Here is a 26,005-nt window from a genome sequence, read left to right as displayed (position 1 = left end):
AAATTTTCTGTCACTTTAGTAGAAAAACCTATAAAATGTATAGTTTATAGCTGCATAAAACACAGCATAGCAAATATTTTATTTATAGTCCACATCATAATTACAATTTCATCATTGTACAGTGTGACAGTTGGATCTTTGGATTTGTCTTCTCCCTTAGTGTCATACTGCTCCTTGTGAAAGCTGCCAGTCTGCCTGTTGTCAGCTGTCCCTATGCCCGTTGCCATCTCTCACTTTGTCTTGGCTAGGAAATCAAGTTTTAACCCAAGAAATTAAAGAAGAAAATTGTGATTTTAGTGCAGATTCATATCAGATGTTACTTTAGGTCTTCAGTCATTTGTCATTTACTCTGAGACTTACCAAAGTCTGCATTCCAAATGAGGATAATGTTGGTAATTGAGGGCAGGTACTGACTGTGACCTCAGATATTTAAATAGCTTGGAAGCCTTAACTTTTATTTTATCAGTTATAAAATTGCTGATTCTACAGTGTGTTCCATGCATAGTGTGTTGAGCTATTGATCGTGTGGTTTGGCAGTGCAAGTGAAATGCTTGACTTAGGTCTTCTCTTCCTGTGTGGAATCTTAGTCAACCTAGTGTGGTCCCATCCTGGCTTCTGAGTTCTTTTGAACCTCCAGCATGAAAAGAAGGCAGAACAGCATGTGAGAAAATAGAAGCTGATCCATGAAATCAGGATGTACTGATAAAAATATCATGACCAAAAGCAACCTAAGGTAGGAAGTTTAATTTGGCTTATTGTTCCAGAGGGAGAGAGAGTATCATGGCAGGGAAGGCATGACATGGCAAGAGGAGCAGGAAGCTGGCTGATCACCTTTTTATCTGATCATAGGAAACAGAAAGAGAAAACAGGAAGTAGGGCAAGGCTATAGACTCACAAAGCCCACCAACAGAGTTGTACTTCCTCCAGCAAGGTGCGCCTTCTAAACATTCCATAGCCTCTTGTCTGTGAGGGCCCACAAAGGTTTCCTCATGAGATCGGAGCTTGTTTTACCCAGCAGAGCTGCATTAGAGGATTGTTTGACCATGTGCATGGTTTCTAGGTGATTGGAAGGGTCTACACTTAGCTATACTAGGGGGAGGTCTTTTGCTCCACCCCTTGGCATTCCTATAAATAGCTATTTAGAAGAGACAGAAGGGGCTGGTAGATAAGGATCCGGGCCCTCCTGAGGCTATCCTGTGTTGCTGTCTGTTTCTCTCCCCTTTATCCTTCTATCTAAATCTCCTACCCTCACTCCTCAAGAGTACCCTGGGGTAAAAATGTGGGAGCTGGTCTCCCAGCTGGCCTCCCACACCTGTCTTAGGGTTCTCTTCCTGTGAAGAGACACCATGACCACAGCAACTCTTACAAAAGGAAACATTCAGTTGGCGTGGCATAGTTTCAGAGGTTTAGTCCATTGTCTTCATAGCAGGAAGCATGGCAGCATGCAGACAGACATAGTGCTAGAAAAGTAGCTTGGGAGTTCTATATCCTGATGTGAAAGCAGCAGGAAGAGCAAGACACTGGGCCTGGCTTGAGCATTTGAAACCCAAAACTCACTCCCAGTGACATACTTCCTCCAACAAGGACCACACCTACTCCAACAAGATCACACTTCCAATAATGCCACTCCCTATGAGCCTGTCAGGGCCATTTTCATTCAGACCACCACAACTCCCAAAATAGCATCTCCAACTGTGGACAAAGCATTCCATACATGAGCCTATGAAGGACATTTTCCATTCAAACCACCACTTGGGGCATCTTTCCTTAATACAAGCTCATAAAAGATTTCTGTTTATGAGACTGAAAAGTGGTTGGTGTGGTAAATGGGGGAAATTTATATTTTAAAAGTGTCTGTTATATAAAAGGGTATATGAAAACACAGGAAATTTGTCTAAATGGATTTTAGTTCTTTTTGTATACTTTGGCTTCTATCATTTCATAATTTAAGAAATGTACAGAATTCAAAACTATGTTCCTGAAGATCTAACCTAAGCCCATAAGTAAGTAGGTAGTATCAACCAAGATTGTTACAGCAAATGCCTCAGAAGTATGATGAGCATCTCTAGCATATAGGTACTGAGTTGTGATACCACCACCCAATAGCTTGCCCGTTTTCCAAGTTACATCTCCAAGGAGCTCTTAGCATACACCAACCCATGTTAAAGTGTCATAGTAAATAGGTAGCTTGCTAGCAGTAATTCTTGATCTCCCCTAGAAATGTGTACCTTAATTGTAAATGAAGTCAGAAAGAGAAGATACTCTAGAAGATCAGTGATTGCTAGTAAACTTCATTGTCTCTAAGCCTCTCTCGTGCCATTTCTTCCTCAGTAAACTGATGATGCTTATTCTCTATTGTCAGGTAGCTAGACAGTTCGGAACATTTGACTGTAGCAAACTTGAAATTACACTGAAACTCGTTGATGAGATGAGGTTCATTCCTACTGTTCATTTTCTCAGAATATCAAGTCTAGATAGTGCAGTGTGACTTTCTAAGCTTCATAGGATGGTGCTGTTCAGCTGAAGTTAAGCATTAAATTTTATTCAAACCTAGAAGACTAATGTCATGGTTTTAATGAGATCAGTTCACATTGTCTTTGTTTCCTTTTCTTGCCATTGAAGCATTATCATTTCAGTCTCGTGCATCTTGATCACTTGCATCTGACACCTAAGTTGTCATTTCTTTACATTTGTACAGAAGTAGCCGTATTATTAGTCAGATTGTTCTTGCACAAACACCCATGTAGAACCACCCCAGTGTACTTTTGAAACTCATTTGCTTTGATTTGCTGGAGGCTTTTCCACTAAGAAAAGCCATTTTGTATTCCATCAAGCAGAATAGTAAATAGTACAAGTGTAACCTGAAGTGATTGGGATTTCTATGCCTTCTGGAAAAAGAACACTGATTCTTTTCATGAACTTCTTCTGCTTGCCACTGCCTTCCGGATAAAATTGACTTTAGGCCTTCTAAAGTATTTGAGTTTTACTTGAAGTTAATGTATTAACTTTAGTTATTGTGTAATATAAGTTAACATTTTCATAAATCTAGTCTAATGGTCAGTGGTTACTTTGTCCCCTTCCCCAAGTCTGTTGCCAGTGGGATATTAGAGCGATTGACCAACCATGCACTTCTTAGTTAGCTGGCTCCCGGAGGTCACTTTTGTCACCAAAGGATAAAAGAGATAAAGAAGGAAAGTGTTTGACCTTGCTTTATTACAGCTAAGCAGTGATGTCAATCATCTGCATATGGGTAACTATGCTAGAGAGTCTGTCACTGGCGATGATTTCCAGTGGTAGAGTTAAGCTCATTATTTCAAAGAAGCTGCAAAGTTTTACTTTTCTTCCTCATTTTCCTGCCAACTACTTCTGATCAAAGTTTTGAGATATCTAATGCCAGTATTTAGTATATTTAGATTTTGTTAATTTTCCAGTGAACTGTTTTGGTCCAGTACTAAACAGAAGCCAGTAGTGCTACCTACTTCTCGTTTCCAAAGTCAGTGACTTCGTCTTGGTAACTTGAAGAGTATTTATATCATGCAAATCAGGATGTTAGAGCACTTCCTTTTTCCTTTAAAATCAGTGTACTAGCACAACACTGAAGACCAGCTGTAACTGGTAGAAAAACTTTTAAACCCTAATCGAAATAAATGATGTTAGTGACTACAGCCTGTTATACATACTTAGAAATTGTGAAAGAAAGAAAGTTAAGTTGTAGGACAACTAAGAGGTGTCTTAGCAACAGTGTTTAGTAACTAAATATAAGAGGTGGAAATCCTATGGCTTTAAAATTGAAGACTGTTGTTAACTTCAAGTACAAAAAAAAAGCACACAATAATAATTTTGAATTTTTTTAACATAATATTGTTTTATACTTATAAAACTATGGTACTTAGGATTTTGTAAAATACTCAGCAAAATACTAGAAAAGGTATACTGATATCTTGACTGTCATAATATCTCTTTAGACGATTAAGCTTCGGCAGGAGTCAAGTGTTGGTGAGGAATCATTCTGTTCATAGTGTTTGGTAGCACAGCTAGTTTTAGAAACTAAAAACCAGTTAAGGCCGCACACACACAAAGAATTGGGGAATCATAAGACTCTTCTTTGGAGTATATTGGCGGATTTGCAGGCAGCAGGGGCAGGGGTGTCTGCGTAAAGTGAACTAAATCTTCTAATGAGATCCTTAAAGTATGTTCTAATTTAAGTCTGAACAGGAATTACGAATAACTCAAAGTGAATTTGATCGTCAAGCGGAGATTACCCGCCTTCTGCTAGAGGGAATCAGCAGTACACATGTAAGTATTACATCATTCTGAACAAAACACTGAGACAGCACTTAGGCAGCTAAGGAGCAGTTTGTGAAGTTCAAGGCACCCTGGCTACATAACAGACACTGCCTTTGAAGGGATCTTTCTTGTGTAGTTAATTATCAGGAGAGTTTCAAGTGTGAGATATTAGAATCGAGCTGAAGAAATATGTCAGTTTTCTCTTACATCTCATCACTCATTTTTCCCATTTCATAAATCCTCATGTTGGTTCTTCTTGGCTAAACAAAATATGTCAATATATTATTCACCAGAAATTAGTCTTAATAAGCCTGATCAGAATATGAGCATTAATAAGCTTTGTAATAGGATACTTCAGGTTCCCTCCCTTATGACAGTGTTATCCTTTATTCTCCCTTGGCTTGTGCCACTTGAAGAACTTGTGAGAACTGACTGGAACTTTTCCATTGCAGGCCCATCATCTCCGCTGTCTGAATGACTTTGTAGAAGCCCAGATGACTTACTATGCACAGTGTTACCAGTACATGTTAGACCTGCAGAAACAGCTGGGAAGGTAGCAATTTCCTTTTCATATATGAAAGTCAGGATGGGGAGAGTGGAGCCTGGAGAGAAGGTTCAGTGGGTAAGCACTTGGCACACAAGCCTGAGGAAGGACAGAATAAATGAAACACAGCAGCATGCATCTGTAATCCCAGCACCGTGACAGCAAGATGGTAGGCAGAGACAAGAGAAGTCCTACTTCCTGGACTAGGGAACACGAGGCCGCCAGGGACACCAGCGGGGGCATTAGAGAAGAGAAGTGAATGAAAACAAAGCATGGCACCTGTGTATGAAAATGCTGGGATAAAGCTCATTGCCCTGCACAGTAACATCACCACCAACACAAAGACGTAGTTGTTTTAAGTCCTGATGGAAGAAGTCCAGCTTTTTTACGTGTGTGGCTGGTGACATGGCTCAGTGGGTAAAAGCTCCTGCTGCCAGGCCTGATGACCTGAGTTCAAGTCTCAGGACCCACATGATAGAAGGAGAGAACTGGTACCTGAAAAGTGTCCTCTGACCTCCACATGCCCACCATGGCACGTGTACATACACACACCACAGAAAAATTAATGAACCTAATAAAAAAATTTAAGATTTCTATATATAATCCAATAGCAGGGAGGAGAATTAAGAGTTAAGGATTTTGTTAGCTTGTATACAATTCCTTTTGTAATTATCAAAACTTCTGAGATCATTTTTTAGCTTTCCTAGCACAAATCAATGTTACCAGAGATGAGAAGTTAATTAGGGGAATAGTTTTTTAGTGCCATATAAAGAAAATGATAGATATATTTGAGGCTTAACTTTTCTGTTACTACTGAATATTTTTTGCTGTTGGTTGAAGAAGATAGATATGACTACATGAATACTTTGTTATCCTAAAGGTAAGCTAATTCATATTTGTTAATTGTGGAATGGTCCAAAAACCTCAAGTCCCTTACATAATTATTTCGAGTATGGTAATATACTTTAAAGCAAAATAGTGTATCAAGCCCATAATTGAATCATTTAATTGTCAAATATTTATATAATACCTGCCGTAGGCCCCAAATATATTCTGGAGTTACATCAGCAAACGGCAAGCTAGGGTACTTTCCTTGATGGAGCTTACATTGTAAGGTGGCATTGGAAATAATATGCCTTCTAAGTAGAGGACTAGCCATGAGTAGATCAGCCATGTAGAATGTAGACAGAGCAGGGTGTTATGAGGACATCTAATTATGGCCCCACTGTGTCTAGCTGAGTTTCCCAGGTGGAGTTATTTTAGTGGGAGTCATCTAGATGAAGAACAAGGCAAGGGGGACATTACAGGCAAACCAGGACACAGAAGAAGAGAAGTAGCAAGTTTGGGTAATTGACAATAGTTCATTCAAGTGAGAGCATAGCCTTTCAGTGGAGAAAGGAATTGTTTGTAAGGCTGGAGGTGTTGACGGGGTTGTACCATGAATGGCCTTAAAAGGAAACCATAAAAAGGAGTTTGGCATTTATATGACCATTAAGAGGAGTGATAGGTAACATTTGAAGGAAAAACATGAAAATATGTTTGAAGAAATAGAGTTTAAAGAGTCACTGCAGTGTTCATTCTGGAAACCTATCCTTCAGATTTAGGCATAGACCAAAGTTAGGCGACATCAGAAAGCTAATTTCAGATCTTCAGAACAACTGTAGCCTGTTATTTTTAGATCTGGTAGTTCTGCCTGCTTTACACTTGTATATTCTTAGTATTTTGCTAGTAGTATCCTGTCTAAAGGCAGAACAATTTAAGCCTGGGAAACCATAACACTTCCTTCCCACTGTGCCCTGACACTCTGGAAGTCCAGCAGATGAGTCGTGTTTGTTAACCATTCACACTTAGTTCTGTTAAAGCCATTCAAAGCTTCATCGCTGGTACTTTGTACCTTACAAAGTAAAACCAGCTCTGTTCTAACGAAGACTGCCCATCCTGCCTCTCTGCCTCCCAAGAACTGTATGACTGCTAAGGACCAGCGACAGGAGTAGGAGAAATATAAACCCTTTGATTTATTTCAAGATGCATTTTCAAGACAGGGTCAGATGTCATGGTACATGACAAATCCCAGCACTCAAAGGCTAAGGCAGGACGCTAGCCTGGTCTACATAGTAAAACACTTTATCTTTTTCTGCTTTTTTAAAGTTTTTGTATGCAGACCTTAGCATTAACAAATAACAGAGCATCCATATCACACTAACCAACCCAAAAGCTGTTTCTGGAGATAGAGCCATGTTGTGGCAGCATTGTTGCTAGTAATAGCTGGATAGCATCTATCACTTCTGTAGGGCTTAAGTTGTACCCAAACGTTTTCATAGACCTCGTATGTGTTATTCATAGACTCTGTAGTCCTTACAACCACACAAAATGGACATGGTTAGTTCATAGTATTCGCAGAAGGAAACAAGTACCAGGCACCAAGTTAGCCATTTTTTAATTTTTATTTTTTAGAAATTGGAAAGCTTTAACATGCTAAACTACAGTGAATTGGTATTATTAATTATTAATTTCTACAGATCTGTTTGTAAATGTTAAAGTTCTTAAAGTGGGTGTGACCTTTCAGAGCTTTCTTTTAATAAAGATATATGTAAGGGCTTTGTGCTGTGGTGCTGAGTTAGGACTAGTAGAGTCCTAATCATATCACAGATTGTTAAATCAGTGAGACCAGCTGGTTGAACAGTGGGTGAAAGAGGAATTGTGACAGCAGGTTGAGGTCAGTTTCCAAGTAGTTCTTAAGTAAAGAACAGAAAGTAAGGCAGCAGCAGAGGAGGAAGGAGGGCCTGTCGTTTCTTTAAATTCAGAAATAACAGTGGAGTGGGTTTGCAGGTAGATGCAGATGATAAAGTAGATTGAGAACACGTGGTAGTGCTGGATGGAAGGGAAGGATTACTAGAGATTACTAGTATACAGACCTCAAGATGCGCTTCTGTACACTACCTGTAAAGGGATTACCCTCAAAATACAGACAGGCATTACTAGTAAGAGAATAGGTGCCACTTTCCTCATTATTATTCCTCTTCATTCAAAAGAAGCAAGTCCATCAGCTGAGTGTAAGGTTTTGGGGAGAACCACTGGCATTTTGAAGGTAAATGAGAGGCTATCAAATGGTCACCAAGAGAACAAAAGTGAATTGCCTAGACCTAATATATAATCTCCAGTCAGCAGTGTGGACCCTTCTAAGGGGTTCTGTTCATAAATGTAAGACAAAACAACAAACATTTCTCTTTTTCTCCTGACACACTAGATACGTTAGTGCTAACACTGGGAGTTAGGGAGATTTTACTAAGTGAATATAGTGACGTGAGGAATATGCAAGCACAGTGTGGTTGCTGTAATTGATAGAGGCATGAAGAAACTAGTACCAGAGATATTGGCAGGCTACTGTAAGTGGAATTACTAGAGGGAAAAGTGATCAGAGAATAGTCTGGAAACTGCTTATTCAGCTTACAGTTAGTGAAATTAATAAAGTCTAGATGTGAATACGAGGATGGATAGGATAGCTACTGGGATCTGGTTTAAAATCAACGGAGAAGTTCATGGATGTAAGAGACTAAAGTTTTGGAAGAATTATGTATATGGCTATTAGAATCACTAAGAATTATGATATAGTATCATTCAATTTAGTCAGGAATTACGTTTTAGAAATGAAACATCTTCAGGTGTTTGCAACCAAAGACGGTGGACAATATATAGTTAAATAATGTGAAGGTCTGGAGAGTTGCTTAGAGAGGTGGGAATGAGGAGCATAGGATCCCTACACAGTTTGCCTCTAGATTCAGCCATAAGAGCAGTACAGGAGAGAAACATGACTCAAGTATTACAGGGAATGTTGCTGGTGGCTGACTGATTTCTAGATGGCACAGTGGTCATAAAGAGAATTTTATCAGGGTAAAGAGATGGCAGTAGTTAAGAGAACTTGCTCTTGAGAGGACCCAGGTTCAATTCCCATCACCCATATGGTGGCTCACAAGCATCTGTAATCCCAGTTTGAGGGATCCCACAGGAATGTGTGGGGCACATGCATGCATGTAGGTAAAGCATTCATACATAGAATGCTAAGAACAAACTTTTAAGAATAAATGTTATTTTCCCAGAGGCATGAATTTCATATGGTTTACCAGATGAAAGGCCTTGTATATTTTAATGAATAGATTGACTAAAGTTTAAATATGGGGCACAGTGTATAACTCGGTAGGAGAGCATGTCTTAGCATGCACAGGCCTACTGTTTCAATACAGTATTGCTGGACTGTCATAAAATGAATTGGAAGCTCCAGTGCATCACTTGTTCATAGTAGGACTTTTATTATTCCTTTTAAAATAATAGAAAAATTTGCCATATTCTCCTATTGAGTCTTACATTTCATCATAATTATCAATCATAATAAATTAACTTGAATATTTTAATCTCTCAGTCTGTATGCCCCTTAAAGTAATTATGGCATCAGTTCATCTCATGTCTTGAGCTTAAAGTAGCAGTGCTGAGCATATTAGATGGTACATACTTGTTGCTTGGCTGATGGGAAAATGTGATATATTGGCTTAGGCAACCAGTTATTTCCAAAAAAAAAAATTAAGGAAACTTTATTTTTACAATACTACCTACTATTTAGCTTTTCTTTGTTTTTATTTGTTGTTTCCTCACAGAGAGGAAAAGAGGTTAATATTACATACATATACATGTGACATACATATTCTTGGCAGCATTTAAGACTAAATATCCACACATATACACCCCAAGAAGGAATGTTAGCCAAAATGTTCTTTAAGTCAATATAGAGAAACAGCTTTGAAGCAACCGTTGAAGGATTTTATATTTGAGTGCTTCCCAAGAAGGAAGGGGAGACGGACCCACACTTGCTCACTGAAATATTAGTGTCTCTGAATCTCTCCATTGAGGAAGTTGGCAAACAGTGCCATCAAGTGGTGAGAATGAGTAACTTCAATCACTTTTAAAAAATTGAGTTTGGTTTTTTTTTTTTGGTTTTTGTTTGTTTTCCAACAGTTTTCCATCCAATTATCTTTCTAACAACAATCAGACTTCTGGGACACCTGTGCCATCTGCTTTATCAAATGTGATTGGTCCTTCTGCTATGGCTTCAACAGGTAGCCTAGTAATCACCTCTCCTTCCAACCTCAATGACCTTAAAGAATCAAGTGGCAGCAGGAAGGCCAGGGTTCTCTATGATTATGATGCTGCAAACAGTACTGAACTGTCACTTCTGGCAGATGAGGTGAGTATATCACAGACAAACATACCTAGTCTGATATTAGAACAAAATGTAGATTTCTCATTATTGACTTGGAAATAATTAATTATGAATGTTTCATGAATTTCAGTTGTTAATATTGACACTTAAAAATTTATTTTATATAGTAATCAATGGAAATAATATTTTAAATGTTTATACACATAACTTTTACCTATGTATAAAACTGCCACTGATAAAATACATAACTTTAAAGCTAAATGTAAATTTTCAGCTAAATGGATGTTTAAAACCCTTAAATAGTGAATAACTTAAACATATTTAATACAAATCTGATTTGTTTGCTATATGCTTGTTTTTAATATAGTTAATAATTGGAAATATTATTATTTTGTAGGTAATCACTGTGTTCAGTGTCGTTGGAATGGATTCAGACTGGCTAATGGGGGAGAGAGGAAATCAGAAAGGCAAGGTGCCAATTACCTACTTAGAACTCCTCAATTAAATAGGGAGACCATGAAAGACTACCCATCATGACACCATATTTATAGACAGTAACTCTAAAGCAAGTTTAAGTATCTTTCATGTTACTGACATATAAGGGACTGAAAAAAGTTGCAAGCCATTAGAAACTGGCCATCCTGCCAATAAAATTGCATGGTTAATAATTCATTACAGAATTTCTGTTAGAGATTTCATAACAAGAATGTTTTCTTACACAATTCTCTTTCTACTGAGGGTTCACTAACAAGCAGCTTCTACTTTTGAGCCCCAATTTATAAACAAAAGAATTGTTTTCTACTGAATTTTTCATTAACGGCAAGCTTTTTCTTTTATGCAAAATAAATTTATGTGCATGATTCTAGTGACTCATTTTTTAGGTATAATAGCCAAAGAATAAAGTAAAGACTCATTTTTACCTTGCTGCCCAATAGGAATCAGATGACTTAAATACTGTGCTTTAGTGGGGTCTTTTGGCTTTGGAGTTTTGTTTTTATTTGGTTTGGTTTGGGTTTATTTCTAAAACACTACTGGATAATTTCTTTTAAACCTAAGTCCTTGAAAAGTATTATTTTATTTCATAATGTTGTTAATGTTGCAGAACACTGGGGACAAGTTTATTCATGAAGAAAATCATAAGATTTTTCAGTTGGCACAATTTGATACATAATCAGAATTGCATCCATTAAGAACATACTATGCTACAGTAAAGATTTGTTATTGAACAAATGTATACAAAAAATAAGGATTAGTGCAATAGCATTCATTATAGGGTAAATCATATGCAATGAATGTAGTTTATCTTCATCTGGATCTCTGGTTATGAAGTACACCCTCTGAAAATTACTAATGACACATTTGGAGCCAGAGACTTGCTATGAGGACTATGCTGTACATCAGCAATAGTGGCTGTAAATTGCCAGTTGAGAAAGTTTTTTGTTAGGTCTTCAATTCTCATTCATTCATTCATTCATCCATCCATCCATTCAAAAAATATTTGTTGAGGACCAGGTATTTTGTTGATCAGCAAAGTGTACTATGAACAAGATGCTCCTAAATACAAAAAAAAAACCTAAAACAAGACTAATATTATGATGGAAGAAATAGAAAGTAAATACTGTGTTAAGCATCACCTAATTCAGATCTAAGAAGTCAGAAGTAAACCCAAGTAGAAAGAAAAAACTGTACTGGGCCTGGAACCAAGAGAGCATAAGTTTGTTCAGATTTGCTTAACAATAAAGTTTAAAAGTGTAGTTGATTTATGCAGAGGTTCTTGAATTGTAAACTTTTCAACTCTGAGAAGGTGGATATTTAAATGAAACTTTTAAACATCCATTTGTGTTAAGAGTACCTAAGAGCTTGTATACGTGGAAAATCAGGTTCTTGGTCCAGCTTTAAGAGCCCCTTTATCTCTATGTGGTAAGATACATTCTTCTGCAGGTTTATAGTTGTGTAAGGTTCTGACTCACACTTGAGTTACGTACTTAAAGAACTCCAAAAACTGCTCAAGACGACAAGTGTTCTATGGAATCAAGTGATAAAGCTTTTTTAGTGCCATCTGTTATATTAGTCCAAATTTAGGTTTTGAGGGACTACAAAACGTTGGGTGAGTTTAAACAGTAGCTTTAGTTTAGCAAATTAAGGTTTCAGGAAATAGAACAGTACAGGAGAAAATGTAAATATGGTGTGAGTTGATCCTGAGTTCATATCTAGCCTTCCGCACATTGGGCTCCTTGGGTTTCAACTCAGATTTATAACTGCCATTTTTGTTTTGTTTTGTTTTGAAGGTAAATGGGGGTAGTAAGTATGCCGCCTAGTAGGAGACAAGTGTTACTTTGTGTCTTTTGCTCTTAAGCAAAGACCTGGCGCATAGTAAACATTTTATAAACCCAGATGCCCCTCTCCGGTCCCTGTAGCTTCTTGACACCATACTGTGTGGGCTTTGCAACAGTGGACTAGAGGGACATCTTTCACACCTGTGCTGTGCTTATTCCCTGTCAAGTCTGTTCTCCACTGCTTTGAATCCAGCCAGATCCAGCTATGCCCACCTCACCCAGTGTGAGTAGGTAGCAGGGCCTTATGCTTTCCATCAGGAGTGTTGGTTCCTGGGGCTGTACTGAGCCACCAGAGGATTCATATGGTAGTGTGGAAGTATCAAAGGCTCCTTGTCCCCTTGTACCACAAATCCACCATATTCTTGAGGCATGTTCCTTTACTTTTATTGTTGTTGTTTTAATGAGGTTTTATTGTTTGGGTATTTTGTTTAATTTTGGTTTTGATTTAAAGTTACAAGTTTAATTATTACTCAGGTAAAGGCCCAAGGAGATTGTTAGCATAGAAGAATACTCTTGGGAAGCCTATTAATTCATGGTGCAATTCAGAGTTATTTAAAGAAACCCTTGGCCCCTGAGCATAATTCAGTAGCACAGTAATGAGTGAAGGGTGCATATATTCATGAAATAATAAATAAGGAGGTGTTTATAGGCTTTCCACAAACTGAAAAGGAAATGGATTTTATCCACCTTTGTCCTTAAAGTAATCTAACCCACAAGATTATAGTTAAAACATTTTCATGGTGCTAATAAAAAAAAAAAAAACTTCATTGCAAATGAGGTTCCTTAAATGCGAATGGACCTCACTCTGGGGAACACAGAAATTAAACCTAGGGCCAGCATCCCCAGTATGATACAGCCCGTCCTCCCAGTCTGCTCTTAACCTTCAGATAACAGGAACCAAGGGAATCTAGTGTAGGAAGGATGCTTCCGAGGTAAAGTGTAGCAGGGAGAAGATGAGAGGGTGGGACAGAACTTGTTTGTGCAGTCTTCACAGAATGCCACGCTGCTGACACACAGTCCCTGAAAGTCCACTTTCTTATCTCCCCAATACCTGACATTTGAAATGAGTTGCCTAGTTGCACAAGCCAGAGTGAAATGCCTGTCAGGCAGCTTTGCTCTAGGCCCTCTCCTTCCCTGCATGGCACCCGTCTCCTCATGAGACTCTGAAGTTAAGGAAAGTGCCATGCTTGCCCTCTCCTACTGTGTCCTATTGGAGTACCAGACCTCAAACCAGCAGTATCAGCATTGCCTGGAAACTTGTTGAAATGCTAATTGCTGTTTTCAAATATGCTACCTTATTTATACTTTTGTCTACATGGGCCTGTGGAATTAGTAATGTTAATCTTCCATGTGACAGCTTTTTAAATATTTTAAGACAAAAAAGGAATTTCATTTTCTTTTATTATGTTCTGTTAATTGTAATTATGTTGTTTTTATAATTTATTTATTTAGCGTGTACCTGTCACTCTAGAATGTAGCCTAAGATAGAGACTTTAATTCTGTTAATCATAAACTACTCTTAGCACATATATGCTCAATAAATACGTGTTGTGTAAAAGGAAAAAGAAACTCCTAATACTTGTGTCTTACCCCCTAAGACCTACTGAGCCAAATTCTGGAAGCAGGGCCCCCCAGTTGTACAGTAAGCCATTTGTGTGATCCTGCTGCAGTCCTGTTGAGAAACACTGCAGAGCTAACAGCTGGCCTTCCACCCTCAGACCCCTGCAATTTGACATCTCTGGAAAATTTCCTCTTGCCTTCTGATGGGTTGAGATGCTGTCAGATCAGTTTTACAAGTGGGTATGAGGTGGAAGGATGCGTTTAGTGTCAGTAAGGAAAGTATTGCTTAGAATGCCAGGACCTGGATGCCGTGTAAGATCTCTAGGAATGTGGACCCATCTATCTAAAGCAGTAGTTCTCAACCTGGGAGTTGCAGCCCCTGCAAGGGTCAAACGACCCTTTCACAGTGGTCGCCTAGGACCATCTACATATCAGATATTTACATTATGACTCACAACAGTAGCAAAATTATAGTTATGAAGTAGCAATGAAATGGTTTTGTGGTTGGGGTCACCACAACATGAGAAACTGTATTAAAGGGTGGCAGCATTAGGAAGGTTGAGAACCACTGGTTTAAAGAAAGATGAGCTCTAACCACCATATTTCCACACAGTGCCTTTGAACTGGTGTTTAGCATCAAAACACCTAGACAAACCAGTGAAGTAGTATAGACTAACATATCTACATCTCTGTACCTCAGGTTGCTAAGCTGTACTCTTATTCCTACATCAAAGTAGACTTTTTAAGAATTGTTAATGCTTTTTTATTAATACAAGTCATAATATGCTGACAAAGAGAAAAATAGAAAAATGGCCTCCGATTCCACCATCTGAGGAGAAGTGCTGTGACAGGTGTGTGGCCTCCAGACTCTCTGTACACTTAGAGATTTTTTAAATGGGATCAAATTGTACATGCTGTTTTGTAATTTTTTTCCACTCAAACAGTACCGTGATGATCTTGCTGTGTCATATATATTTCTACATCCTTTTTAATGGCTGCATGATATTTCTTCATATGTGCCACATTTTATTAAACTACTGTTGAATTTTTAGGTTTCCAGTTTTTCACTAATAAACTGCTTTGAAGAACACTGTGCTGCTAACCCTTGTGTTCCTAATTATTTCCTTGAATGCTATGGATGGGGTTGCTGGTAGAAAAAGTATACCAGTTTGTAAACACTTCTGCCACTGCCACCGTGCCCTTTAGAAGACAGATATTTAGCACTTTGTGCTCTTTTATTAGTAGTGTATGAGGAAATGCTGTAGATAGAGATGGGGTATTATGGAGGGGAGGGGCTTCCAACTGAATGTCTTAGTGTCTTTGTTTTGAAAATGACAATTGAAAGTCAACAGTAATGGGTCTTCCTTTCTCTCTCTTCTGGCATGGGCTTTGTGATACTTTGGAAATGTTTATATTGCTAACCTACCTGTAGCTTCTACTCAGCCTCCTGGAAGTTACCACCTTTTTTTTCTTTTTGCTGAGGTAATAGGAAGAAGCAGTCTTAGTAGTTTTGAGAAAGGTGTTTTAGAGAACATCAAGTGCGCTTGGAAAGGTAGACGGAGTGTTGGCTTTTCCCTTTGGTTATCTGATGTTAGTCATTAAATCTCTTAGAACCCACTGCATCTCTAGAATGAAAGTAATGTAAACTACCTGGCAGAATTGAAGACTGGCTACATTATAAACAGAGCAGGTGATACCAATATGTAATAAATAACTAGCAGATTTCCAAATAAGTATATCAGAACAGTTGCTATTGTCAAGTATCAATCATTGCAAATAAAGTCTTCCTTGAAAATTGTTGCAATGACTGAACATTGTCTTGTATGTTCTGCTGTACCTACCAAGTCCGCTTATTATTCCTGGCTCATTTTGCCAGTCTAATCAATGTTCAGAATAGTCTCAAGGAAGTGTCTAGTGGGCCATCCAGCATTACCACACTTTTGCAGCAGTGGGTTAGAGTAGCAGTGGTCTTTTTAAGGGGAAGGAGTACATCAGCCTACTAAAACTTCTGACTGCAGCTGCCCTACTTTTGTGCTTTGGAAGGCTGGGCCTCTGAAGACTCCATTCAGTGAAGGTAATTTTAGTTCACTAATTGCAGGAGCATCTCTACAGATTAGAACACAGAGCTGATTAGTCTGTACATGGAGTACTACTGAGAGAAGTGGATGACTTTAACTTGCTGGCAGTATTTCCAGAAAGATACGTGTTCTAGGGTTAGAGCTGTAGTCCAGACAAAGCCCAGAACTCATTTTAACAGTTGGGTAAATCCCAATACATTTAAATTAGCTTTCTGGTTTATTGGTTATGAGCCAAACTGCTCAGCCAATGAGGAGTAATAAGAACTCTTACAGGGCTTGGAAAGAAGGGAAGCTGTATGGGAGGCTTGAGGTTTATGAGGACAAGACAGATGACTGGTCAGGGACTGGACTGATGGTTCTAAGATGACTTTTAATTAGAGTGTGCCACACAGCATCTTAGGGCTACTGAGTCTTCCTCATCTTATTTCCTAATGACATTTTCCAGACTGAGCTGTACCAGGTAGTTCGCAATAGCTTGTACTTTGATGCCTGTTGCCTTTTGTGTGTGATCTTTTCTAGCAGTCCCCACTTGAAAGCCACATTTGTCAAGAGTAAGCTCAACACTTTGTATTCTGGATTCCCTCTGGCAAAATTATATGTGTGCACACACATACACTATTATGGCACATACTGCCTTAAGTTACTTGCAAACAGCTGAACCTCAAGGACAAGGACTTTGTATACCCACGTAGTTAGTATACCCATAAATCCTTACAGTATTCCAATTTACATAAAAGATCTACTGATTCTGTTTAGGTACTATTATGTCTATGGCTTAAGAAACTGGCTTTTTTGAATATGTAGAGTCAAGGCATACTTACTTTTTAAAGAGTAAACCCCACTATCCACATTCCCAGTGACTCACTTATTTTACATGCTCCTCATCAACTTGCACATTGCAAACAATAATTTATTATAGAATGAGTTTTGCTGGTTAAATCTGAATTTCAAATTTAGGATCAGCCACCTCAGTTTTTGGGCTGGGTTATTTCTGTTGATAAGCTATTCTATGTAAAATTACCTAAATCTTTCCTTTCTCCTCTGCACCTCTTTCCGCTCTCCTTTCTTACCATTTCTGCAGTGTTAGGTGGGACAGTGTCATTTAGCTGGAAAAAATTAAATGTCAACGATCTGTTCCGTTGCTATGTGCAAACCTAAGACTTCTAGGACACAGTGTGATCAAACTTCAGATTGACCATTGGCATGCCTGCTGTTGCTCAGGAAATAGCCCCTCAGAAGCACATGTAGAGCATATGGACATGAAGTACGTTAGGGCAGAATTCAGACGCTAGAGTGCCTTTGCTGAGGGAATCCAGTTTCCATGACTACACATTGAGGTTTTCACCAAACTGGGACTACAGATAAATGATTTCCATTTACACCCTGAACCACAATGACTGAGCCTGCACTCGTCAGATGTTTGGAAGAGTCCCTTCACATTTGCTCAAGTCCACAAACCAGTCCTCCCTTCTACCTGCTAGTGGGGAGGGGCACTCCATCCATCTCGCACTCCATCCATCTCACACTCCTACCCTGAGTACCTCAAAATGTCCTGTGGCCACTGGCAGTGAAGCTGGGAAGTGGGCTGAATGTTGGTAAAATTGAACACCACTAGCCTCATGACGTTCTATGGAAGTGAGTGTAGAAGGTGATTTTACTGAGTGGTGTTGGAGGAAATCAAGTTGCTGGTCAACATTCATAATTTTTCCTCAGTTACCTTGTAGCATTTTTTTTTCTTGCTGATAAAAGAGTAATTGGGGTGGGGCTGATGAAATGTCTGTGCAAGCCTGAGGACCCAGGTTTGAATTCCCAGAATCACTCAGAGCCAAATGTGGTAGCAGGCATCTGCAATCCTAGTATTTCTATAGTGAGGTGGTAGGTGGAGACAAGAGACTCCCCATGAACTCATAGGCTTGCTAGCCTGCCATATGTAGCAGCCGACAACAAAATAAGAGACTTTGTCCAAAGGTAAAAGGTCAAGTCCTCTGAGCTCCACACAGTCGTTGTGACACACCTCTCTTCACACCTCCCATACAAGAACACACAGACACATGTGCATATATGTAGTTGGTATTTTTTTTTTTTTACTCTTTTGAAGGCCCACCACCCAGCTCCCAAATAAATCACCCAGAGTCTTATAATTACTTATAAATGTCCAGCCTTAGCTTGGCTTGTTTCTAGCCAGCTTTTCTTAAATTACCATGTGTATCTTTTGTCTCCAGGCTTTTATCTTTCTCTATTTTATATGCCTTTCTTTCTTACTCTAGTGCTGGTTCTTTAGCTGGGTGGCTGCCCCCCCCATGTCATCATCGTCCTCCTCGTCCTCGTCGTCGTCCTCCTCCTCCTCTTCCTCTTCTTGCTCCTCAATCTTCCTCCAAGATTTCTCCTCCCATTCATTCTTTCTGCCTGCCAGCCCCGCCTATCCTTTCTCCTGCCTTGCTGTTGGCCATTCAGCTCTTTATTAGACCAATCAGGTGTTTTAGACAGGCAAAGTAACACAGCTTAACAAAGTTAAACAAATGCAACATAAAAGAATGCAACATATCTTTGCATCATTAAACAAATACTCCACAGCAGAAACAAATGTAACACATCTTTAAATAATATTCTACAACATATACATCACACATTCTCTCTCTCTCTCTCTCTCTCTCTCTCTCTCTCTCTCTCTCTCTCTCTCTCATGGGAACCCTCTGCCATAGCAATCTCATAGTGACAGAGACCTTGCCCACACATAGCTTCTTACAGACCCCCTAACCCAACCCCTCTCTCACTGCTGCAAACCACCCCCAGTGCTTGTTCATTACTGCCTCAGACTTGTGAAAGTCAGAGCATCAAGGCATGAGAACCACATTTCCCCCTTCCTATGCTCAACAAAGGGCTCTCACTAAAGTACAGAAGCTCTTAGATTTCACACACACAAAGCCAATTCTCCCAGGAAAGCACCTTCACCAGGATGCCTAGTAAAGATAAAGGCCATAATACATCTATAGAACACTCCCACACCGAAGACTCAAGGTAACATTGAAGAAATGAAGACAGGAAGATTCTAAGAGACAGAGGATCAGGGAGTTTGCTGTGAGTCTGTGTCTCCTAGTAACATCAAAAACTATGTCTGTAATGTCTTGCCAACATGACTTCCCTAACATGAGCTGAACAAGGACACCAAAAAACATGCCAAGCTGGTTGGGGGAAAGCCTATGAGGCCTCAACCCTATATAAAGAACTACAAGCAACTGAGTAAAGCTGGGAGAGGGAGAGGTGGTCCACCCCAGTGAAGAGCATACCAGTTGGTTGTTTAGTACTAAATGGTCAGCCCTGAAAACATACGTGCAAGTAACATGTTATATTTAAGAATGTGTGTGTACAAATACGTATATGCATGTAATACAATTGAAAAAAGGCTAGGAGTTTGAAGAAGAGCAGGGAGAAGTGTGGGAAAATTTGGATGAAGGAAAGGGAAGAGAAATGAAACAATTTGAAAAGTAAACAAGATAAATGTCATAAGTGGACACTGTAAATGGAAGCAGAGCCTTTTTGTCCCAATTGCCCAATCCCAAATAAATACACAGAAGCTTATATTAATTATAAATGTTTGGCCGATGGCTTAGGCTTATTATTAGCTAGCTCTTACATTTTAATTAATCCATTTCTAATTATTTATTGCCACATGGTCTGTGGCTCACCAGTTCTCTGCTATCCTGTTCCTTGGTGGCTGGCTGGCGTCTCCCCAGCTCCCCCTTCTTCATATCCATCTTCAGTTTGATTGTACCACCTAAGCTTATTCCGCTTCACCATTGACCAAACAGCTTTATTTATCAACCAATGAGAACAACACACATTCACAGCATACAGGAAGACCATCCCACAGCAGGACGCTGTAGGCATTGCATCAGGACTTGCTTTTGTCCATTGTCCATTTCTATCTGTATAAGGAAGTTTCTTTTGGGAGTATATTATTCCACCCTACACTCTGGCTTTGATTAGGACTGTATCACAACATCCACATTTTAATATATTTGGAACATAATATTGGGAGTCATAGAGACCTGCCTGTCTTATTACTAGGATACCTACTTGCTAATAGCATCCCAATTGTTATTGCTATGAAATAGCACCACTGCTATTCTGTCTAGAAAGAATAGGTTGGTGCTCAAAGCACTTGGCACAGAAATTAAGACTATAGACTTTAGAATATAATATATAGACTATCGAATCAAAGAAGCAATTTTTCAAACACCACCTTGTAGCTGGAGAGTTTTCTCTCCAGGTCCCACCAAGCCCAGGCAGTCTGACAGCCCACTTATAAAATAAACACACAGATGCTTATATTATTTACAAACTGTTTGGCCTAATGGCTCAGGCTTCTAGCTATCTAGTTCTTACATCTTAAATTAATTCATTTCCATAAATCTATACCTTGCCATGTGGCTCATGGCTTACCAGCATCTTCACATGCTGCTTGTCATGGCGGCAGCTGGCAGTGACTCCCTCCGCCTTCCTGTTCTCCTCTCCGTTAGTCCTGCCTATACTTCCTGCCTGGCTACTAGCCAATCAGTGTTTTATTTATTGACCAATCAGAGCAACACATTTGACATACAGACCATCCCACAGCACCACCTCTATCATCACCTATGTCCTAAACAACTTACATGACCTCATTTCCTGTGTTTTCATATGTAATTCACGGATTGACATGCTCTGCCTCCCTGAAACAGCTCCTGGGCCAGCAGCTCATCACTTGGGAATATATTAGAAAAGCAAATCTCAGGCCCCTACTGAATCAGAAACTCCCGTGATAGAGTACAGCAAGCTGTGTCTTAACAAACTCTCAGAACATGATGCATGTGGAACTTGGTAAACCACAGTTGTGCAAATTAAAAAAAATTCATGCAACTTGCATATCATAAACAGTTAATTTCTAGGTAACACTTAGAATGTTAATGAAATGGACTATTCACACTCTTCAAGAAAAATTCTTTATGTCTCTCTCATAACAATGCTTTTCATAAGAATTTGACAGCCAAAAGTCTGAGATTAAGATTTCTGATGAACATATGAAATACACATCCCTATACTTTCACCATGTAGATAATGGCATTTTTTAGAAAAAAATAAGTGATTGACATTGTCTTAGTCAGTGTACTATTGCTGTGAAGAGACACCATGACCATAGTAACTCTTATAAAGGAAAATATTTAATTGGGACCTGCTTACATTCAGAGGTTTAGTCCACTGTCATAGTGGGGAGCAGGCAGCACACAGATAGATATGGTTGTGGAGAGGTAGCTGAGAGTTCTACATCTGGATTAGCAAGCAACAGGAAGAGAGAGAATGTAGATGTAATTCTGAACAGTTTTATTAAATAAGAAACACAGCCAAATGCAGAGTTAAAAGCCCCAGAGGTCAGAGAGCAGTAGCTAAGAGCTGAGACCAAGACTGCCTTCTTAGCCCTCGCTGCCACTGCTGTCCTTCCCCTAAGAAAGAGACCTACTTCCTGTGTCTGTCTTTTTATTGACTTTCTGTTCTGCCTTCTCATTGGTTGTAAACCCAATCACATGACCTCCTCATCACTGCCTGTCTATACAGACTTCCAGCTCTCTATGGTTGGTATTGAGATTAAAGGCGTGTGTCTCCATGCTGGTGGTGTCCTTGAACACACAGAGATCTGGATTAAGGGCATGTGCTACCATTGCCAGACTTCTGCTAAATGGCTTGCTATTAGCTCTGACCCCCAGATGCTTTTATTTATTAACATACAAATAAAATCACATTTCAGCACAAATAAAATACCACCTTAAGAGAAACACTGGGGCTGGCTTGAGCATTTGAAACCCCAAAGCTCACCCACTTCTTCCAGCAAGGCCACACCTTCTAATCCTTTTCAAGTAGCACCACTCTGTAATGAGCAAGCATTCAAATATATGTACCTATAAGGTCTATTCCTATTCAAATCACCACAGAGATCTATATAAAAAATCCAACATCCTTAAAAGGGAAGTATTAGAGGAGGGTAGGGATTTTTCTCAGAAAACAGTCCAGAATTTGCTTCTACACAATTAGGGGGTGGGGGTGGGATAAGAACAATTTGAGCCAAATCATAGATTGCAAACTTGATCAGGTTACCAGCCTAAATACTTTAGGAATGCCTTAACTTTAAAATGGAAGTCAAAAAAATGTATTGCTTGGGGGAAAAGGTATGCTTTTGTTTCCACAGGAAATGAAAGGCTGTGAATTCATTCAGGGTTAATAGTGATCAGGTTTGATCAGGAAAGACCCTCTGAAAGTCCTGGCTACACATATAAAGAAATAAACCTAAAGAAACTAAAAGACAGGTGACATATTTTACCTGCTGAAACATAAAACAATAAATCATCTTTGGCTGGCTTGTGTACATCAGTCCACACTTACGTTAATGCAAATATGTATGTTACCTTTGAAAGTTTATGTGTTTTCAGAGCAAAGGGACCAGACACCAATGAAAATGGGTGGCCCAGGTGATCCTGCTTCTCAGAGTGCCTCTGTTGCAGTTTCCTCAGAGTTCTACATCCAGAACAGCTTCAAGGCTGCTGGCTGAAATGGTCTAGCCTCACCGATTATTCTAGTCAGGACTGCAGATAAGCCTTGTACTTTCTCGTTGCACAGAGACTGAAAAACAAATGTTATAGCTAGTTTTCCCAGGACTTGACCATTATCTCAATTTTCTCAGGTTCCCTAAAAAGATGCCTTCACCCACAGACAACAGGAAGCAGTTTAGAGAACACAACACCCAAGAGGTGGGATGGGTAGTTTTTGGTCATTCTGTGGGTTATAGATGTTTGTCATCATCATCATTTAGGGGGAATATAAGATAAAAAGACAGCTATTAACCTCAAATATTTTACATTTGTATGCATTTTGGTATGATACAAATTTAAAGTTACTTTTGTTGTACTGTATATGTGTTTCTACTCTTGTTTAGGGTATTGTACCTATGCAGCTCATTTGAAAATGTAATATTTAATTAAGAAATACAGGTTAATACTTAGTCATCTATAATAATCAAACTTGTAGTCATATTAGGTATGTTTTCAAGGTTAAACAGATATATTTAGATAGATGGTCTTCAAACACTTCAGAGACCTACAGAATATGGCATTTAAGGTGTTTAATAACCTCAGGCTTTATATGACAGTGAGACACATCTGCTCCTGGCAGCACCAGTTTACTTCAGAGAAGATAATGGGCATCAAGAAACTCCATATGGAGTTTGCTTTCATTGTGGCAAAGAAACTGTTCTTGCCTTGACTACTGACAGTATGCTGGACAAGCTGGACAAGCAGGACACAAAGGAAAAAAAACTGCCGAACTTTGCCAAGATAAGGCGGGACATCCTTCAAAATTTCTTCTTCATAGAAAAGTCTGCCAAACATTCTAGATCTGTAGGCTGAAGATGGATGCCCCAACATTGCAGAGGAACCATGGGTGACTGTCCAAGCAGCCAGGTGTCTATCATTTCTATAGTTTTGGAAGTGACTTGCACTGCACTTGCTGTTTACTCAGGTAATATTATGTCCTTCTGGAGTCTTTGGTGAAGTTGAAGACTAGATAGTTATAGTTTTCCTTAGTTATGATAGAAGGTAAATTAGGTACAAAACTTTGGACTCATCAAGCTAGAATAAATAATGGAGTGGTTTTTTTTCTGAATTTGCCAAATACAAATGGACTGGATATTGTAAATGTTATTCTTACTTGATTTTTATTATATATAGTCTTGCTATGTTAAAGATAAACCTTTCTTTTTATTTAAACAAAAAGGGGGAAATGTTACGGAATATTATTTTAACTAGGCAAAGATGTGTTATATATATTTGTGTTGCATTTGTTTCACCTTGCTGCCTAAGGCACCTGATAGGTCTAATAAAAAGCTAAACAGCCAATAGCTTGGGAGAAGAGGTACAGGCAAGGCTGACGGGCAAAGAAAATAAATAAGAGGAGAAATCTAAGCTAAAAGAAGAAGAAGAAAGAATGAGGGTCATACCCAGGTCAAGAAGCCAGGCAGCAGCCAGCTAACCAGCTATGAGAAGCAGTGAAAGTAAGATATACAGAAGGAAGAAAGGTTAAAAGCCCCAAGGCAAAAGGTATATAAAGAGAAACAGGTTAAATTAAGTTAAAAGAGGTAGCCAGAAATGACCCTGAGCTGGCTGAGCATTCATAACTAATATTAGGTCTCTGTCATGACTTGGGAGCTAGTTGGTGGCCTAAAAGAAAAGGCCTGGTACAGAAGGGATGCTGAGACTCAGAGATGCATGGGGACTAAGGGACAAAAGTGTCCCTGAAAGGGAAAGGAAGCAAAGCAACAGTGTAGAAGAATGACTTAATAAGATGTGGGAAAGAGCTCAATAGCAATACTGACCATGACAGAGAACACATAGCAAAGATGACAATGGAAGGTATGATCAGTCAAGAGGAAAATTTAGGAAACTGTGGTCAGATTTGCAAATAGCTTATCATTTCTGCTTCACTGTCCTACACAACAATTAGCATATAATTCATTAGATTATTAAATTTGAGTTGGATTGACCTTGGGATTTGGATTATTTTTTTACAGTTTTATCTCCATTTTTATCATTGGTATGTATGTGTGAATGGGGACATGTATATGCCACAGGTGCATGAGTTTCACAATGCACCTCTCGTGGCCAGAGAACAACTTTCAGGAGTTGATTCTCATCCTTCCCAGGTAATTAAACTCCGATCATGAGTCCTGCATGGCCAGCGCTTTTGCCCACTGAGCCGTCACACTGGCCCCACAATTGGTTTATTCCCTTTCAATAGTGACTTCCTTACTATCCCAGTGCTACACTGCAGTCATCTGCTCACAACTTCCAAGTTGGAAAGCCCACTGGTGATGTCTGGATCAGAGAACATCTACCTGCAAATGATTCATACATTCTAATGCAAAAGCTTTTCATTTTATTGATGTATTTGGAGTGTGTGTGTGTGTGTGTGTGTGTGTGTGTGTGTGTGTGTGTGTAGGTGTGTAGAGACCAGAAGGAGACCTCTAGTGCTCTACTCTATCACACTCGGCCTTATTCCATTGCAACAAGGTCTCTCGCTGAACATGGCGCTAACTAATGGCCATTGAGACCCAGAATCCTCCTGTATCTGCTCTCCCACAGTGCTGGAGTTACAGACATGTTACCATACCCAGCTTTTAATGTAGGCTCTGGGGATTTGAACTCAGGTCCTCCCACTTGCACAGCATGAGCTCTTTACCCACTGAGCCATCTCCCTAACTCCCAAAGAGGTTCAAAGTTTCTTTTTGTGTGTGTGTGTGATACTAAGGATCAAACCCAGGGTCTTGAATGTGATGGGCAAAGGCACCCTACTACTAAGTTATATCCCTAGTCCTCAGAAGCTTTTAAAAACACTTTAGTGTTGTAGTGAACAAATAGTACTGATCCAGGAACTTAACCAAGCTCCTAACAGACCTGTGTTCACATTAGAAAGCCAGCTGGGACTGAGAGCTTCTTCCATTTGTAGTCATTCGCTTTATTTGATCCCAGAACCCACAGGAAGTCATAGTGTCTGGGCAGGACTTCCTTTTCCTGTCTTCCCTACTCCTTCCCAAAGGTCTCATCAGCAGAAACATTGAAAGTTTAGAGAAATAACAGCTACAGTGATTTAAGCATTAACTGCAGAGTGGGAACTGTGCTAAAGGTGATTTACACCTATCTCATTTGTGCCTCGGAGGGAGGTAGTCATCTTCTCTGTACTCTAGAAAAGGAGAAATGAAGGCTCTTACCTCACACAGCCTGGGGGAGAGACAGAACCTGGGCCCTGACTCCAATCTCCCCATTTCCAGTGCCTTGCTCTCAAGGGCTCCCCAGTGGACTATTAGACCAGTTAGCAACAGACAACTCAAGCATAGTCCATCATCTGCCATCCGGGAGTGTTACTCCAGGAAGCCAGTTCCCTTTCCTCCTTCCTCACCTTGTGTTTGTTC

General features: G+C 39.4%; 1 protein-coding gene across 5 annotated transcripts in view; it reads left to right on the top strand.

Annotated features, from left to right (window-relative positions):
- Sh3glb1 (SH3 domain containing GRB2 like, endophilin B1) overlaps positions 1 to 26,005 on the top strand; it is an 80,006-nt gene that overhangs the window by 20,992 nt on the left and 33,009 nt on the right. For 3 of the 5 annotated variants that reach the window (XR_009379940.1, XR_009379942.1, XM_059266378.1), the window contains exons 6-9: positions 4,207 to 4,296; positions 4,740 to 4,840; positions 9,839 to 10,067; positions 10,441 to 10,510. Coding sequence is in view for 2 of the 5 variants with exons in the window: in XM_059266378.1 (XP_059122361.1) it covers positions 4,207 to 4,296; positions 4,740 to 4,840; positions 9,839 to 10,067; positions 10,441 to 10,510 (490 nt within the window). In the remaining 3 variants the exon portion in view is untranslated. The remainder of the gene's footprint in view (positions 1 to 4,206; positions 4,297 to 4,739; positions 4,841 to 9,838; positions 10,068 to 10,440; positions 10,511 to 26,005) is intronic. The other 2 variants (XR_009379941.1, XM_059266379.1) reach the window with 1 other exon arrangement.

This window comes from Peromyscus eremicus, chromosome 6, assembly GCF_949786415.1.
Source record: "Peromyscus eremicus chromosome 6, PerEre_H2_v1, whole genome shotgun sequence".
In the NCBI taxonomy this organism is placed as follows: domain Eukaryota; kingdom Metazoa; phylum Chordata; class Mammalia; order Rodentia; family Cricetidae; genus Peromyscus; species Peromyscus eremicus.
Note: the sequence above shows the minus strand (reverse complement) of the source record. Positions and strands in the feature narration are given on the sequence as shown.